The sequence below is a fragment of the Somniosus microcephalus genome, chromosome 8, assembly GCF_052327205.1.
Source record: "Somniosus microcephalus isolate GS21.2 chromosome 8, FLI_Smic_1.0, whole genome shotgun sequence".
NCBI classification, from domain to species: domain Eukaryota; kingdom Metazoa; phylum Chordata; class Chondrichthyes; order Squaliformes; family Somniosidae; genus Somniosus; species Somniosus microcephalus.
Window position 1 is genome coordinate 79,215,874 of NC_140994.1, and position 16,160 is coordinate 79,232,033.

Here is a 16,160-nt window from a genome sequence, read left to right on the forward strand (position 1 = left end):
TAAAGGCGCTATATAAATACAAGTTGTTGTTGTTGTTCAAAGTTGCCAGTCTCTCAAACCAGGAGTCAGGGCTCAAACTTAGAAGAGGGAAGCTAATGGATGGTTTGATTTAGCTACTTTAGAGGATGGTGGTGAATGTGTGGAATGGATGGATTGTGTGGAAAAGGTCAAGTCAGAACTGGACAGTTATTCGAGCGAGTGGGCACTTTACAGGTATTCGGTTTTGGAGCTGGCCAGATCGACAGCAGAGTCTTTTCCAGTCCTGTACTTTCCCATGCTCCTCTACATCCAATTTGGAAGTAAGACGACTTTAGGCCCTTGCAAAACAAGGATTTGTATTCCTACATCCAGCCCAAAGCAAATATTATTCAACTGCATGTACTTTTCTCATGACATTAGATAAAATAGTCTAACAATAATCAGATTTCAAACAACTCCCAATCCTTTATTCATTTGACCGTGGTAAAATGATCAAAATAATATGTTAACTACAATTTGGAGAAAATGATCATATTGCATTGTATTACGCCAATATTTTACTTTACATACACAGAAAGAAAATACCAACAACCACAGACATTTGGAAGAATGACTCAAATGATCTCAAGGCCAAGATTAGTGTTTTCACTGTCATACAGCGTGGACCTTGCTGAAAATTAAAAGTCTGCACCGCACAGTTTACATCTATTTCATTTCACGCCTGCCGTGATGGTGTGCAGCGATTATTTGTACATTAACACAAAACATGTCATAGCTTTTTTTTTTAAATATCCCTGCATCAGACTTCTCTTTTTTTGATTATCAGTGGCCCTACATTGTCTCCAGTTTCTTCATTGTGTTTAGCGTGAGAACCATCACACATGGGGAACTGAAATACAAAAGAGAAAAAAAAGTTAGCTTTCTGCTTCATGCGTAGGGTTCTGGTTTTTGGGTTAATGCACAAAACCCAATAAAACCCTTCTTCGATTAAGTAACAGAGCGGGGGTTGATGAAGGTAGTGCAGTTGATGGTGTGTATATGACTTTCAAAAGGCATTCGATAAAGTGCCACATAACAGACTTGTTAGCAAAATTGAAGCCCATGGGATGAAAGGGACAGTGGTAGCATGGATATGGAATTAGCTATGGGACAGAAAATAGTGGTGAACAGTTGATTTTTCAGACTGGAGAGAAGTATACAGTAGTGTCCCCCAGGGGTTGGTGTTAGGACCACTGCTCCTTTTGATGTTTATTAGACCTGCACTTGGGTATACAGGGCATAATTTCAAAGTTTGCAGATGACACGAAACTCAGAAATGTGGTAAACAGTGAGAGGATGATAGACTTCAGGAGGACATAGACAGACTGGTGAAATGGGCAGACACATGGCAGATGCAATTTAATGAAAAGAAGTGTGAAGTGATGCATTTTGGAAGAAGAATGATGAGAGGCAATATGGTACAATTTTGAAGGGGATACAGGAACAGAGAGACCATGAGTGTGATTGATTTTAACAACTTGAATTTATACAGCACCTTTAATTGAGAAAAACTTCCCGAGGTGCTTCACAGAAGCATAATCAGATATAAATTGATGCTGAACCAAAGGAGGAGCTATTAGGAAGGGTAACTAAAAACTTAATCGAAGAGTTAGATTTTAAGAGGGGTCTTAAAGGAAGAGAGAGAGCTGGAGAGGCAGAGAGGTTTAGGGAGGGAATTCCAGAGCTTCAGGCCTAGACGGTTGAAGGCACAAGAGACCAGAGTTGGGGAATGCCAAGTTCTTGGACTGTTGAAGGGATGGAGAAGATTACAGATAGGGAGGGGTGAGGCCATAAAAGGATTTTAGCATGGGAATGATAATTGAAAATTTTAGGCACTGAGGACTGGGAGCCAATGTAGGTCAGCTAGCAGAGGTGATGGGTGGGCAGGACTTGCTGTGGGATAGAATATGGGCAGCTGAGTTTTGGATGAGTTAAAGTTTATGGAGGCTGGCCAGGAGAGCTTTGGAAGGGTCGAGTCTGGAGGTGACAACGGCATGGATGAGGGTTTCAGACTGAGGCAGGGATGGAGACAGATGGTACCAGAGGTGGAAGTAGGATGTCTTTGTGATGGAGAGGATATGGAATTTGAAGTTCAGCTTGGGGTCAAATAGGACTCTATAGTTGTGAACAGTCTGGTTCAACTTGAGACAGTGTCCATGGAGTGAGTTAGAAATGGTGGTGCGGGCAGGGGCCCAAGATGATGGCTTCAGTCTTCCCAATATTTAAATGAAAGAAATTGTGGTTTACCAGAATGTCAGATAAGCAGACTGACAGCTGAGAGGCAATGGAGGGGTCACGAGAGGTGGAGGAGAGATAAAGATGGATGTGATCAGTATACATGCGGAACCTGATCCCATGTTTTTTGATGATGTCGCCAAGGGACTGCATTTTTATGAGGAAGAGAATGGGGCCAAAGATAGATCTGTGGAGGACTCCAGAGGTAACACTGCAGGGGTGGGAAGAGAAGCCATTGCTGGGGATGTACTGGGTACAATTTTATAGGTAAGCGTGGATCCAAGCAAGGGTCGTCTCACGGAGCTGGACAACGGAGGAGAAGTGTTGGAGGAGCATGGTGTGGTTGACCATGTCAAAGGCTGCACAGAGATTGAGAAGGACAAAGAGGGACAATGCACCATGGTCAGTCACAGAGTACGTAACTTGTGACTTAGATTAGGGCCGGTTAAGTGGGTTTTTGGTTATACGTATGCAGAATGCTTAGCCCACCCATTTTTATTTCTTCAGCCTCTGATTTCGAAGCTTTGTATATATTGTGTGGCCTATGAGAAAGTGTCAGATGGAGAACTACTATATTATATTTTAGATGACTTTAGATAGACAGGGTAAATGCGATTTAAACTCTGGCCTCAAAAATCTGCGTTTACAGGCAAAATATGCTCAATGATGAAATAATCAGGATATGTGAAGAGCAGAATTTTATTTTAATGGGCAACTTCAATCAACTAAATATAAATTTTGAAGGGTCTATTCACAGTTTAAGTTGGTAATTGTAATGTGTAACTGCTTCGTGCCCCATGCTTCAGGGAAGCCATGAGAGGCAAGGAACATCTTGTCCTGCTAATGGTTAAGTTACCCTGACAACATGCAGGAAATGCAAGTCATAGCACCCAAGGGGGATAACAACCATAGAATGATCAAGTCCTAAATGATCTGGGATTTATAAATACCAAAGACCAGGGGCCAGCTAACTTCAAAAAAATGAAACAAAAGCTTAATCAAATTGTTTTGGGAGGGTGGTTGTTCCGCAACACTTCAGTAGAGGACAACTGCAAAAACTTTAAAGGAACAGTGCTGAGCATGTAGAATACATACGTATCTGGGATCAGCATGCATTGACTGGACAAGCATGATCTTAAACGGATTAACAAATTAATTATAAGCAAAAAAATGAGGGAAAAAAACAACCTCCAAAAAATCTGCAGGGATAAAGATGAACGGCATGAATGGGATGAATACATGCAGAAACATGTTAACAAGTTGGTCAGAAGGCAAAGTTTAAGACCTGGAAAAAGGCATAGCTGCAAGTGGAAAAAACAGTAAGAAATTCTCTCAATAGTATAATTTTACAGTAGGAGAGCAGTCAGAGAAAAGATGAGAACCAGAAAATACACAAAGGGCTGTAACAAACAAGGAGCACCAGTTAGTAAACATACTGAATAATTTTATCCTCCAAGTATACACAAGGGAAGACATAAACAATATGCCCTCCGCAAACAGATATAACATATGCAACATTAATAACTGAAAAGGAACAAAACAAAAATTCTCCAAAGAGAGACAATGTTTATCTGAAGATGATCGAGAGAGACAGGGAATGGACCTTGAAACACTGACGATTATGAGGAAACCACTGGACTCTGGGAAGGTACCAGGTCAGAAGTAGGCTGCAAAAGCCCAAGTTTCTAACTTTTCTTCACACCTCTGACACGACGGATTAGCCTCAGTGGCTCTTCTGTGAACTGACTCTAGTACTTGAGTGTCTCTGATTTGTCTTGATGATCAGAATTGGATACAGTACACAAGACGTGATCCGATTAGAGCACAATAGAGGTTCAGCATTCTGTTAGCTTTGTTGATTACTACTCAACAGCGATTGTTGCACATGTTAACATCACGCCTACCATGAACCCATAGATCTCTCAACTTCATGGCACCATTCATGGGTTGTGTGTGCCATTCATTTTGTTCCTTCCTATGGGCAGTGTTTTCTTCTTGTAAATTAGAAACTGGTTTATGGACAACAACTTGAGTTCAGAAGCTCAATGGGAATTGGATAAATTTGCAATTTATTCGGAGGAGCCAGCTCAGGAGATAGAAAATATGTTGAACAAAATATACAAATAGGCAGAACAATATCTTTATTTAATTTCATTTGCCATAGTTCTTGCCAGTTTTACACTGAGGAGAAGGTGCAACAGTTTCAGTGACAAAGGTTAATTTTCTATCTACATTTATTACCTTTATTCTATTCTCATTCTCACTACAATTACTTAGGTATCGGGCAGGTAATGGCAATTCCAACTCATTGGGAGCAAGCATTCACTCATGGGACTAGTCTCTGGCACTGAATCCAAGCAAACCAGCAGAGGTAAAAAGCCCAAGAACAAAACTTCGGGGCCCTATTTCTTTCCCAGTGCCTGTGGTGTTGTGCCTTTCTTCAGTCCGTGCTCGGTGTCTGGCTGATTTGCAGTCAGCTAATAGCGGAGCACGTTTGGCATTCTGCAGTTCAGAGGGGGGACAGGTTAGAGGTTTAGTGGCCCTCCAGGGTCACTGTCTGGTTCCAGATTTGCCGATGCTTGGTCCATTGGCGAGGAAGGGTGTTCATCTTTACTTCAGTAGCAGGATCGTGATTTTCAGAGGGGCAGTGAGAAAAAACAGCTGAGATAGCACATGGCCACCGCTGCCAGGACATCCTCATCAAAATAAACACTACTGCCCACTCACACTGCCCTTAAAATTAACACTACCCTGTTTGGTACAGAACAAGAAAACAGTTGACCTGAACTAATAAACATGCTAAAATATACTATTTTCTGTTGTTTGCTCATCAACTTTTACAAGTTGCAACAATTTTCTTTGGAAATATTTTTTGTAAAATTACCCCTTTTTCCATTTTGGATGCAAAAATCTGACCTTGGTCTTCAAAAAGTAAAAAAAAACACAAAAGACACACACACACTGAAATAGGAACATAGGAACATACAGGACTGACAAAGACCACTCTGGTCCATTTGGCCGATCCCAGTGTGTAGGAAATATATTCCATGATCTTTCGCATACTCGTCAACATTTTCTCAGATACTTATCCAATTCACTCTTCTACAACCTCCCTTGGCAGTCCATTCCACACATTCATCACCTTTTGCATAAAGTGAATTCAATCTAAACTCTCTACTCACTCTTCCAAGTTTGAGGAGGTGGCCCTGTACATTTCTATGTTCCCATGACATGTGATGAGGCAATCAAATTGGCATTCTTACCTGTTTAGACCGCCAGCATCTACAATAGACAGCTTTGTCTCCCAGGTCTTCAATATCGAATGCATGCACTACTTTAGGGTTATCCTTCTGGATGTCTAGGTTAACCAATGACTTACGGCCCTTGTCTCTGGAGTATAAAGTTCTGTAGGCCATGTAACCAACAGCAGCTGCTCCAATAGTCAGTGAAATTGCTGCAACCCATTCTGTTTGAGGGAAGAACACATGGACAAAAATGTTTGGATGAAACAAAATATATGAAATTTGCTAAATTATATATCACAGGGACCCTGGTTATCTATCTTTAAGTACAATGGAAGGCAGCAATATGTGGAAAAATATACAACCAGCGGCAGTGGACTGCGTAACCAAGAATGTCGCAGTGCTGAATGGGGAAGAAATTCAACTCATACATGGCAAACATTTCCATACACAGGTGGGGATGTAAATTAGGTTAAACTAATACTTACACTAAAGAGAGGCTACATAGTGTGCATATTGTATCATAACTAACTTATAAACATGAGCACAGATATCAGAAAATTACCTGTCTTACTCTTAATGAATCGGAGCCCAACACTCAACAAGTAATTGTTATTTCTCTCATAAGGACATACTTTAGTCTTACAAGAGAGATGCATCAAGGTTGCAATAAAAATTTTACGGTTTGTTAACTAACTGTAATGTAGACAATTAATAGATAAACCTTGGAATCTCCGAGTGCATAAATTGGAAGCAGTACTTGTACACTAAACAAACACCGAAGGCACTGCCCAATATGATTATTATTAGTATATTAAGCCAGCTTCTGTAGATTAGAAATCAGGGGTTTTTTTTTAATGCAAAAGTAAGTAACAAAATAAAGACAGTTGTCATAACTGTGCATGCAAGATTCTGAGAGCCTGGGTGCTTTCCTTACAACATATTTTTTTATTAAGGGCATCATGGAACTGGGCACAGCAGCTTAACCAATCCCAACTCAGTCTACTGAAAGCATAAAAAGGTTGTGAAAATTATTGAATGCTGCAATCCAATGCAGAATAATTAGTACTGACTCCTACCCTCCAGTTCACACAAAGGAGAAACAGCCATATGAAGTGTTTAAAAACCCACATCAAGAAACTCTGTCATAGCTTCCTAATCTGTTCATTGCCAACAAAAGGAGCCATCAGCTTCAAACAATTCACAGCATTTCAGCAATAAATTAATGGGAGACGCAATATGTAGGCCAGATCAGGTAGGGCTTCCCTGAAGGACGAGTTGGGTTTTTTAAAAAGAAAACCTGGTAGGTTTCATGGTAATTTTTCAGGTGCTAGCCTGCAAATTACCAGATTTCTTGAATTTAGTTTCATAACTTACCTTGGAAGGATTTGAACTCAAAATTTTTGGGCTACTAGTCCAGTATCATAACCGCTCGGCTCTAGTTTGGCTTCACTTGTTACCATGAAAACATAGGAACAGGAGTAGGCCAGTCAGCTCCGCGAGTCTGTTCCAACATTCTATTAGACCATGGCTGATCTGTACCTCAACTCCATTTCCCCACCTTTGATCTATATCCCTTGATACCCTTACCTAACAAAAATCTGTCGACCTCAATCTTGAAAATTTCAATTGACCCAGCATCCATATCCTTTTGGGGAGAGCGTTCCAAATTTACACTCTCCTTTGTGTTGAAAAAGGGCTTCCTGATTTCACTCCTGAATAGCCTAGCTCTAATTTTAAGATTATGCCCCTTGTTCTGGATTCCCCCAGCAGAGGAAGTAGATTTTCTGTATCTACCTTATCAAATCCCTTCATCATTTTAAAGACTTTAATTAGATCACCCATCATCAACAACACCTTGTATTTATATAGTGCTTTTAACATAGTAAAGCATCCCAAAGCACTTCACAGGAGCATTACCAAACAAAATTTGACACCGAGCCACAAAAGGAGAAATGAGGTCGGATGACCAAAAGCTCGGTCAAAGAGGTAGTTTTTAAGGAGTATCTTAAAGGAGGAAAGAAAGATAGCGAAGCGGAGAGGTTTAGGGAAGGAATTCCAGAGCTTAGGGCCTTGGCAGCTGAAGGCACGGCCGCCAATGGTGGAGCGATTAAAACTGGGGATGTGCAAGAGGCCAGAATTGGAGTGCAGATATCTCAGAGGGTTGTAGGGCTGGAGGAGGTAACGGAGATATGGAAGTAAGTGCGAGGCCATAGAGGGATTCAAAAACAAGGATGAGAATTTTAATATCGAGTTAAAACTTTAAAATACACTGTACTACACATAGAAACATAGAAGATAGGAGTAGGTATTTCGGCCCCTCAAGCCTGTTCCGCCATTTAATGAGATCATGGCTGATCATCCAAATTCAGTACCCTGTCCCTGCTTTCTCCCCATATCCCTTGATCCCTTTAGCCTTAAGAAATATATCTAACTCCTTCTTGAATATATTTAATGAATTGGCCTCAACTGCCTTCTGTGGTAGAGAATTCCACAGGTTCACCACTCTCTGGGTGAAGAAATTCCTCCTCATCTCAGTCCTAAATGGCTTACCCCTTATCCTTAAGACTGTGACCCCTGGTTCTGGGCTCCACTGCCATCGGGAACATCCTTCCTGCATCTAGTCTGTCTAGTCCTGTTAGAATTTTACAAGTTTCAATGAGATCCTCTCTCATTCTTCTAAACTCTAGCGGATATAAGTCTTATCGACCCAATCTCTCTTCATACGTCATTCGTACCATCCCAGGTATCAGTCTGGTGAATCTTCACTGCACTCTCTCCATGACAAGAACATCCTTCCTCAGATAAGGTGGCCAAAACTGCACATAATACTCAAGGTGTGGTCTCACCAAGGCCCTGTACAACTGCAGCAAGACATCCTTTCGCTATGAAGGCCAACATACCATTTGCCTTCTTAACCATCTGCTGCACCTGCATGCTTACCTTCAGCAACTGGTGCACAAGGACACCCAGGTCTCGTTGCATTTCCCAATCTATTGCTGTTCAGATAATAATGTCTCCCTGTTTTTGCCACCGAAGTGGATAACCTCGCATTTATCCACATTGTACTGCATTTGCCATGCATCTGCCCAATAACCCAACCTGTCCAAATCATACTGGAGTTTCTCTGCATCCTCCTCACAGCACACACACCCACCCAGCTTTGTGCCGTCTGCAAACTTGGAGATATTACATCTAGTTCCCTCGTCTAGATCATTAATATATATTGTGAATAGCTGGGGTCCTAGCACCGATCCCTGCAGTACCCCACTAGTCACTGCCCGCCACTCGGAAAAAGACCCGTTTATTCCAACTCTTTGCTTCCTGTCTGCCAACCAGTTCTCTATCTTACCCCCCAATCCCGTGTGCTTTAACTTTGCACGCTAATTTCTTATGCGGGACCTTATCGAAAGCCTTCTGAAAGTCCAAATACACCACATCCACTGGTTCTCCCTTATCTATTCTACCAGTTACATCCTCAAAAAATTCCAGTAGATTAGTCAAGCATGATTTACCTTTTGTAAATCCATGTTGACTTTGTCCGATCCTGTCACTGTTTTCCAAGTGCTCTGCTATTACATCTTTTATAATGGACTCTAGCATTTTCCCCACTACCGATATCAGACTTACCAGTCTATAATTCCCCATTTTCTCTCTACCACCTTTTTTAAATAGTGGGGTTACATTAGCTATCCTCCAATCCAGGGGAACTGTTCCAGAGTCTATAGAATTTTGGAAGATGACCAGCAATGCATCTACTATTTCTAGGGCCACTTCCTTAAGTACCCTAGGATGTAGATTATCAGGCCCTGGGGATATATCGGCCTTCAATCCCATCAATTTCCCTAAAACCATTTCCCTACAAATACTGATTTCATTCAATTCCTCCCTCGCATTAGACCCTATGTTCCCCGACATCTCTGGAAGGTTATTTGTGTCCTCCTTTGTGAAGACAGAACCAAAGTATGTATTTAATTTGTCTGCCATTTCTTTGTTCCCCATTATAAATTCCCCAATTCTGACTGCAAGGGACCTACGCTTGACTTCACCAATCTTTTTCTCTTCACATATCTATAGAAGCTTTTACAGTCAGTTTTTATGTTCCCTGCAAGCTCACTCTCAATCTATTTTCCCCCTCTTAATTAATCCCTTTGTCCTCCTTTGCTGAATCCTTTACTGCTCCCAATCCTCAGGTTTGCTTCTTTTTCTGGCCAAATTATATGTCCTCTCCTTGGATCTTATGCTATCCCTAATTTCCCATGTTAGCCACGGTTAGTCACCTTTTTTGTTTTATTTTTATGCCAAACAGGGATGAACAAATTCTGTAGTTCATCCATGCGATCTTTAAATGTTTGCCATTGCCTATCCACTGTCAACCCTTTAAGTAACGTTCCCCAATTCATCCTAGCCAACTCGTGCCTCATACCATCGTAGTTTCCTTTATTTAAATTCAGGACCCTAGTCTCTGAGTCAACTACTTCACTCTCCATCTTAATGAAGAATTCTATCATATTATGGTGGCTCCTCCCCAAGAGGCCTCGCACAACAAGATTGCTAATTAATCCTTTCTCATTACATAATACCCAGTCTAAGATGGCCGGATCTCGAGTTGGTTCCTCAACATATTGGTCCAGGAAACCATCCCATATACACTCTAGGAATTCCTCCTCCACAGTATTGTTACTAATTTGGTTAGCCCAATCTATATGTAGATTAAAGTCACCCATGATAACTGCTGTGCCCTTATTGCACGCGTCTCTAATTTTCCATTTAATGCCATCCCCAACCTCAGCATTACTGTTTAGGGGTCTGTATACAACTACCACTCACGTTTTCTGCCCCATGGTATTTCTCAGCTCTGCCCATACAGATTCCACATCATCAGAGCTAATATCCTTCCTTACTATTGTGTTAATCTCCCCTTGTAACCAGCAATGCTATCCCAACTCCTTTTCCTTTTTTCCTGACCTTCCTGAATGTTGAATACCCCTGGATGTTGAATTCCCAGACTTGGTCATCCCGGAGCCATGTCTCCGTAATCCCAATTATATCTATTTGCGCAGCTAATTCATCCACCCTATTACGAATGCTCCTCGCATTAAGACATAAAGCCTCCAGGCTTGATTTTTTAACACACTTAATCCTTTTAGAATTATTATTTACTGTGGCCGTTTGATTTACACCCTTGATTTCTCCGCCTTCCACTTTTGCTTTTCTCCTTCCTGTCTTTTGTTTCTATCCTTGCTTCCCTTTCCTCTGTCTCCCTGCCATTTTAGTTTAAACCCTCCCCAACAGCACTAGCAAACACTCCCCTTCGGACATTGGTTCCGGTCCCGCCCAGGTGCAAACCGTCCAGTTTGTACTGGTCCCACCTCCCCCAGAACCGGTTCCAATGTCCCAGGCATTTGAATCCCTCCCCCTTGCACCATTCCTCTAGCCACGTATTCATCTGAAATATCCTTCTATTTCTACTCTGACTAGCACGTGGCATTGGTAGCAATCCTGCTATTACTACCTTTGAGGTCCTATTTTTTAAATTTACCTCCTAACTCCCTATATTCAGCTTTTAAGACCTCATCCCATTTTTTTACCTATATCGTTGGTACCTATATGCACCACGACAACTGGCTGTTCACCCTCCCCCTACAGAATGCCCTGCAGCTGCTCCGAGACATCCTTGACCCTTGCACCAGGGAGGCAACATACCACCCTGGAGTCTCGTTTGCGGTCGCAGAAGCGCCTATCTTTTTCCCCTTACAATAGAATCCCTACCTGCCTGCGCCTACTACTCTGCCTGGTGGTCACGCATTCCCTTCCTGCCTGTGCAGCCTTTACCTGTGGTGTGACCAACTCCTTGAACATGTTATCCACGATGTGCTCAGCATCGCAAATGCTCCAGTATGTATCCATTCGCAGCTCCAGTGCCGCAATGCGGTCTGTCAGTAGCTGCAGCTGGATACACTTCCCGCACACATGGTCGTCAGGGACACAGGAAGTGTCCCTGATTTCCCACATGAGGAGCATGCCATGGGGCCGAGCTGTGCTGCCATGACTTGCCCTTTAATGAATTCAAATTAAATTTAAAAAATCAATACCACTAATTACACTAAAATTAAATGATATATTCAAGGGCCCTTGTTTACCAGCACTCCCCGCTACACAACAGAGACCCTAGAAACTATTAACCACAAAAATTAAGTTTGGAAAAAAGCAAGAGAGAAATACTCACCTACCAATCACTTACCTGCTTTCTGGTGACGTCACACTTCTGATTACTTTTTACTTCTCTCTCTCCTCTCGCTGACTCTGTGCCTCTCACAGGTCCGCCGCTCAGCTCCGGTCCCAGGCCTCCTCTCGCTGACTCTGTGCTTCTCGCAGGTCTGCCGCTCAGCTTTCTGGTTGACGTAAGACTCAACTGTTGTGTCTCTGATCAGCTGCTTAAATTTTAAGCAACTTTGATCAGCTGTCCCCCACTGCTGCTGTCACCTGCTGAGCCTGTGACTGGCTTCCTGATTCTACAGCTTCAGCTACAGTCTGGTTCCTGGCCAGAGTTTCACTCTCCTGGGCCGAAGTACATTTCTCAGCCACTTCTGGGTCCTATGGTGACCTTCAACTTCGTCACCGTTTTTCTGTCCCATGATCAGTCAACCTTCTACACTCAAGGGAATACAAGCCAAGTTTATACATGTCCTCAATTTAACCCTTAAAGCTCCAGTATCATTATGATGAATCTGTGCTGTAGCCCCTCCAAGGCCAATATATCCTTCCTGAGGTGCAGTGTCCAGAACCAAACACTGTGCTCCAGATGGGATCTCACTAACGCTCTGTACAACTGAAGCACAACTTCCTCCCCCTTGTATTCCAACCCCTTGAGATAAAGGCCAAAATTCCATCAACCTTTTTTGATTACTTCTCCTAAATATTAGCCAGGACTGCGAGAACTCCACTGAGCTTCAAAGGGTGCCATGGATCCTTTTTTTTTAAATGTCCACCCAAGAGGGCAAACAGTACCACAGTTTAACATCTCATCTAAAAGACAGCAGTTCCAATAGTACACTTCTTCAGTAGGCACTGAAGTGTCAGCCGACATTTGTGGGCTTGAACTCACAATCTGCTGACTCAGATAAGAGTGCTACCACCAAGCCAAGGCTGACACAAAACCCTAGTGTGTTATTTTAGTTACTAATTAAACAAGAGAAGATTCAAATAATTGTACTGGGGATTCCTAAAAACTGATTGATAGAAAATTGATAAATTATAACACCCTAATAAACATTACTTATATAGATATATATTTATTAACAAGGAGCTGATTTGAAGTACAGACATCTTATTGAGATAGTGAATGCTGGTTGTAGTTAATTTTTTGCAGGTCTTAAATAACTTGTCCATGATGTAATCCTGTAAACATTGACAAATGATTAAACTAAAGTGACAAACCCAAAAGAATAACCTTGGTTTTTTTTTAAGTCGTGCTGACGGAAAGATTGCCACGGTCATTTACTCTCATACATGTAGTGGCATTCAGAAACCACTTGAGCTATGAAAGCAAAGGTAAACAGGAAGCCAAGGTACAGAACCAGAGCGAAATCCAGAATGGCATGTGGAGTACAGTTAGCTGTGACCCCAGTGAAAGAAAGTCTGACACGTTAAGCTACCTTATTGACTTGTGCATCACACCCATACTGATATAGCTGGTTATACCACTGTGTGTTTGCTAATGGAGTACTATTGTGCATGGCATCTGTTACTTGCACTAATGAACAGCAACTAAGCCATTGTATTAGCAGGTGGGAATTCATCTACACACTGCTGACAATATTTAATACCTTAACTAAGAAAGAGTACTTTCATGTGACACTTCACATTGTGTACAACTCATTGTAAATATTGAGATATGTGTACTAAAGTCTATTATTCCAGACCAGCACTGTAAAGTGCAGTAATTCACAAGTGAATGAAAATGTTTCTATAACCTGTGGTTAGCCACAAGATTAATACAAGTACCCACTGGGTTGTGCATTGCCAATGTAGTGAGATTTAAGTTAATTTAACAGAATAGAAGGGAAAGAAAGCTGGTAAACAATCCCATTATATCACAGCCAAATTCTTTATTTAGGTCAATGTATTTTTTTTAAAGTGAGGTCAAAATCTCTTGTCAGCAGGGGAGTACGTTAATGAGTGGAAGGACTGACTGCGTTGTGGTAGTTAACGCACAATCTCACTAGACCAGCAGCATAATAACCTCCGTACAATATAATAACCTCCATTTTTAACAGTTGTCCGCATGTTAAAATGAAACCTTGTGTGGCCAGTACAGCAAGAAGACAGTCCACCAGATATAGCTGAATGGTGGGTAGGGGTAAATAACGCTAAATGTGATCTTTGACCTGAAGTTAGGAGTCTTTTCAGCAGCCGACTAACCATTAAGAAGCCAGTCGGTGCATATTGTGGCTATTTACAGCAGTTTTACGATATTGTCCTTGAAGCAGCGCCGGTGTATTTCCAGGCCAGGAGAGTTGCGATTCATCAGCCGTGCACCGCCAGTAAGGTGGCGTTGACCTTGGCTGCTGACATTACTGCACGGTGCCGGTGTCTGGAGGGGGGGACCATGCTGCGCGGTCTTGGATCAGCAGCGCCAGCGACCATTTCGCAGCACTGACCCATTTGCTGCCGGCGCCCGCTCCTTCCCGCAGCCAGGAGAAAGAGAGATGGCGGGGAGGCAGAGGCTGCTCTGCAGAATGCACCGAGAGCCGCCGCACTGCGTGCAATAATAAGCCGGCCATTTACCTTTGACGGCAGAGCTGCTCGCCATCCCGTGGCCGCTTGCGATCTCTGCCTTTCACTCGCCGCCAGCCACGAACAAACAAAGCTCGCCGGCCCCACGTGACACCGTCAAAGGCCGGCCCGCCGCCGACGTCACGGTGAGAGGGAGTGAGCGAGCGCTGTGCGCAGGCGCCAGGCTGTCGCATGACATCAGCGGCAGGGCTTCCCCCGCCCCTAGGCCTGGTTTGTGAGCAACACTCAGCACTGCTCCTGCTCCAGGCTTTGGGCTGCTCCTCAGCCCAAGCTTTTTTTTATTGTTAGTTCCTGGGATGTGGGAGTCACTTGCCCACCCCTAGTTGCCCTCGAGAAGGTGGTGGTGAGCTGCCTTCTTGAACCGCTGCAGTCCGTGTGGTGAAGGTACTCCCATAGTGCTGTTAGGGAGGAAGTTCCAGGATTTTGACCCAGCAACGATGAAGGAACGGCCGATATACTTCCAAGTCAGGATGGTGTGTGACTTGGAGGTGTTGGCGTTCCCATGCACCTGCTGCCTTTGTCCTTCTAGGTGGTAGAGGTCGCGGGTTTGGGAGGTGCTGCCGAAGAAGCCTTGGCGAGTTGCTGCAGTGCATCTTGTAGATGGTACACACTGCAGCCACGGTATGCCAGTGGTGGAGAGAGTGAATGTTTAAAGTGGTGGATGGGGTGCCAATCAAGCAGGCTGCTTTGTCCTGTATGGTGTCGAGCTTCTTGAGTGTTGTTGGAGCTGCACTGATCCAGGCAAGTGGAGAGTATTCCATCACACTCCTGACTTGTACCTTGTAGATGGTGGAAAGGCTTTGGGAAGTCAGGAGGTGAGACACTTGCCACAGAATACCAAGCCTCCGACCTGCTCTTGTTGCCACAGTTTATGTGGCTGGTCCAGTTAGGTTTCTGGTCAATGGTGACCCCAGGATATTGATGGTGGGGGATTTGGCGATGGCAATGCCATTGAATGTCAAGGGACAGTGGTTAGACGCTCGCTTTTTGGAGATAGTCATTACCTGGCACTTGTGTGGCACGAATGTTACCTGCCACTTATCAGCCCAAGCCTGAATGTCGTCCAGGTCTTGCTGCATGCAGGCATGGACTGCTTCATTATCTGAGGAGTTGTGAATGGCACTGAACACTGTGCAGTCACCAGCGAACATCCCCACTTCTGACTTTATGATGGAGGGAAAGTCATTGATGAAGCAGCTGAAGATGGTTGGGCCTAGGACACTGCCCTGAGGAACTCCTGCAGCGATATGCTGGGGCTGCGATGATTGACCTCCAACCACCACAACCATCTTCCTTTGTGCTAGGTATGGCTCCAGCCAGTCGAGAGTTTTCCCCCCAATTTAAATTCCACAGCTGCTGTGGTAGGATTTGAACTCCTGTCTCCGGATCATTAGTCCAGGCCTCTGATCTTTGGTCACCCGGTGCGGGGGGGGAGTGGGCAGGTCGGGGGACCTCCTCATAGGACTGCTCCTGGGCCTGGCCAAGGTGGCCACCAACAAGTCCAGGCGGTCGAGGGGGGTCGTTCGGCCCAACTACCTGCCTCTCTTCCGTGGCTATGTTTGCGCCCGGGTGGCTCTGGAGATGGAGCACGTGGTGTCCGCCGGCACGCTCGAGGCCTTCCGCGACCGGTGGGCACCGGAGGGACTGGAGTGAATCATCACCACTGAAAATTTAATTTTTAGTTAATTTGATAAGTTACCTTTAAACTTTTTTGTTAAGTTACAGTTGTTTTATTGGTTGTGCCCCTTTAAACAGAGGGCACATGGTTGACTTTTAATAGGCAATTGCCTATGATGAAGAAAAAGTCAGCACTGCTTCTGCACCAGACTGTGGGCTGCTCCTCAATTTTTGGCTGCACTTCAGTCC

At 43.6% G+C, this 16,160-nt stretch overlaps 1 protein-coding gene across 1 annotated transcript; it reads right to left on the minus strand.

Moving 5' to 3' along the window:
- Window positions 1–419: 419 nt before the first annotated feature.
- On the minus strand, window positions 420–14,419 carry cisd1 (CDGSH iron sulfur domain 1). The gene is made up of 3 exons (XM_085994905.1): window positions 14,286–14,419; window positions 5,517–5,719; window positions 420–868 (listed from the first exon to the last, which is right to left on the minus strand). The coding sequence occupies exons 1-3, from the start codon at window positions 14,308–14,310 to the stop codon at window positions 779–781; spliced, it is 318 nt and encodes a 105-aa protein (XP_085851031.1). The 5' UTR covers window positions 14,311–14,419; the 3' UTR covers window positions 420–778.
- Between the last annotated feature and the right edge of the window lie 1,741 nt (window positions 14,420–16,160).

Bases quoted from the DNA above. Each gene is read 5' to 3' on its own strand.
- cisd1 (XM_085994905.1), bottom strand. From the start codon at position 14,310: ATGGCGAGCAGCTCTGCCGTCAAAG. The intron at 5,720-14,285 runs GTAAATGGCCGG...TCCCTCAAACAG, and splicing joins GAGCAGCTCTGCCGTCAAAG to AATGGGTTGCAGCAATTTCA. The intron at 869-5,516 runs GTAAGAATGCCA...TTTGTATTTCAG, and splicing joins GATGCTGGCGGTCTAAACAG to TTCCCCATGTGTGATGGTTC.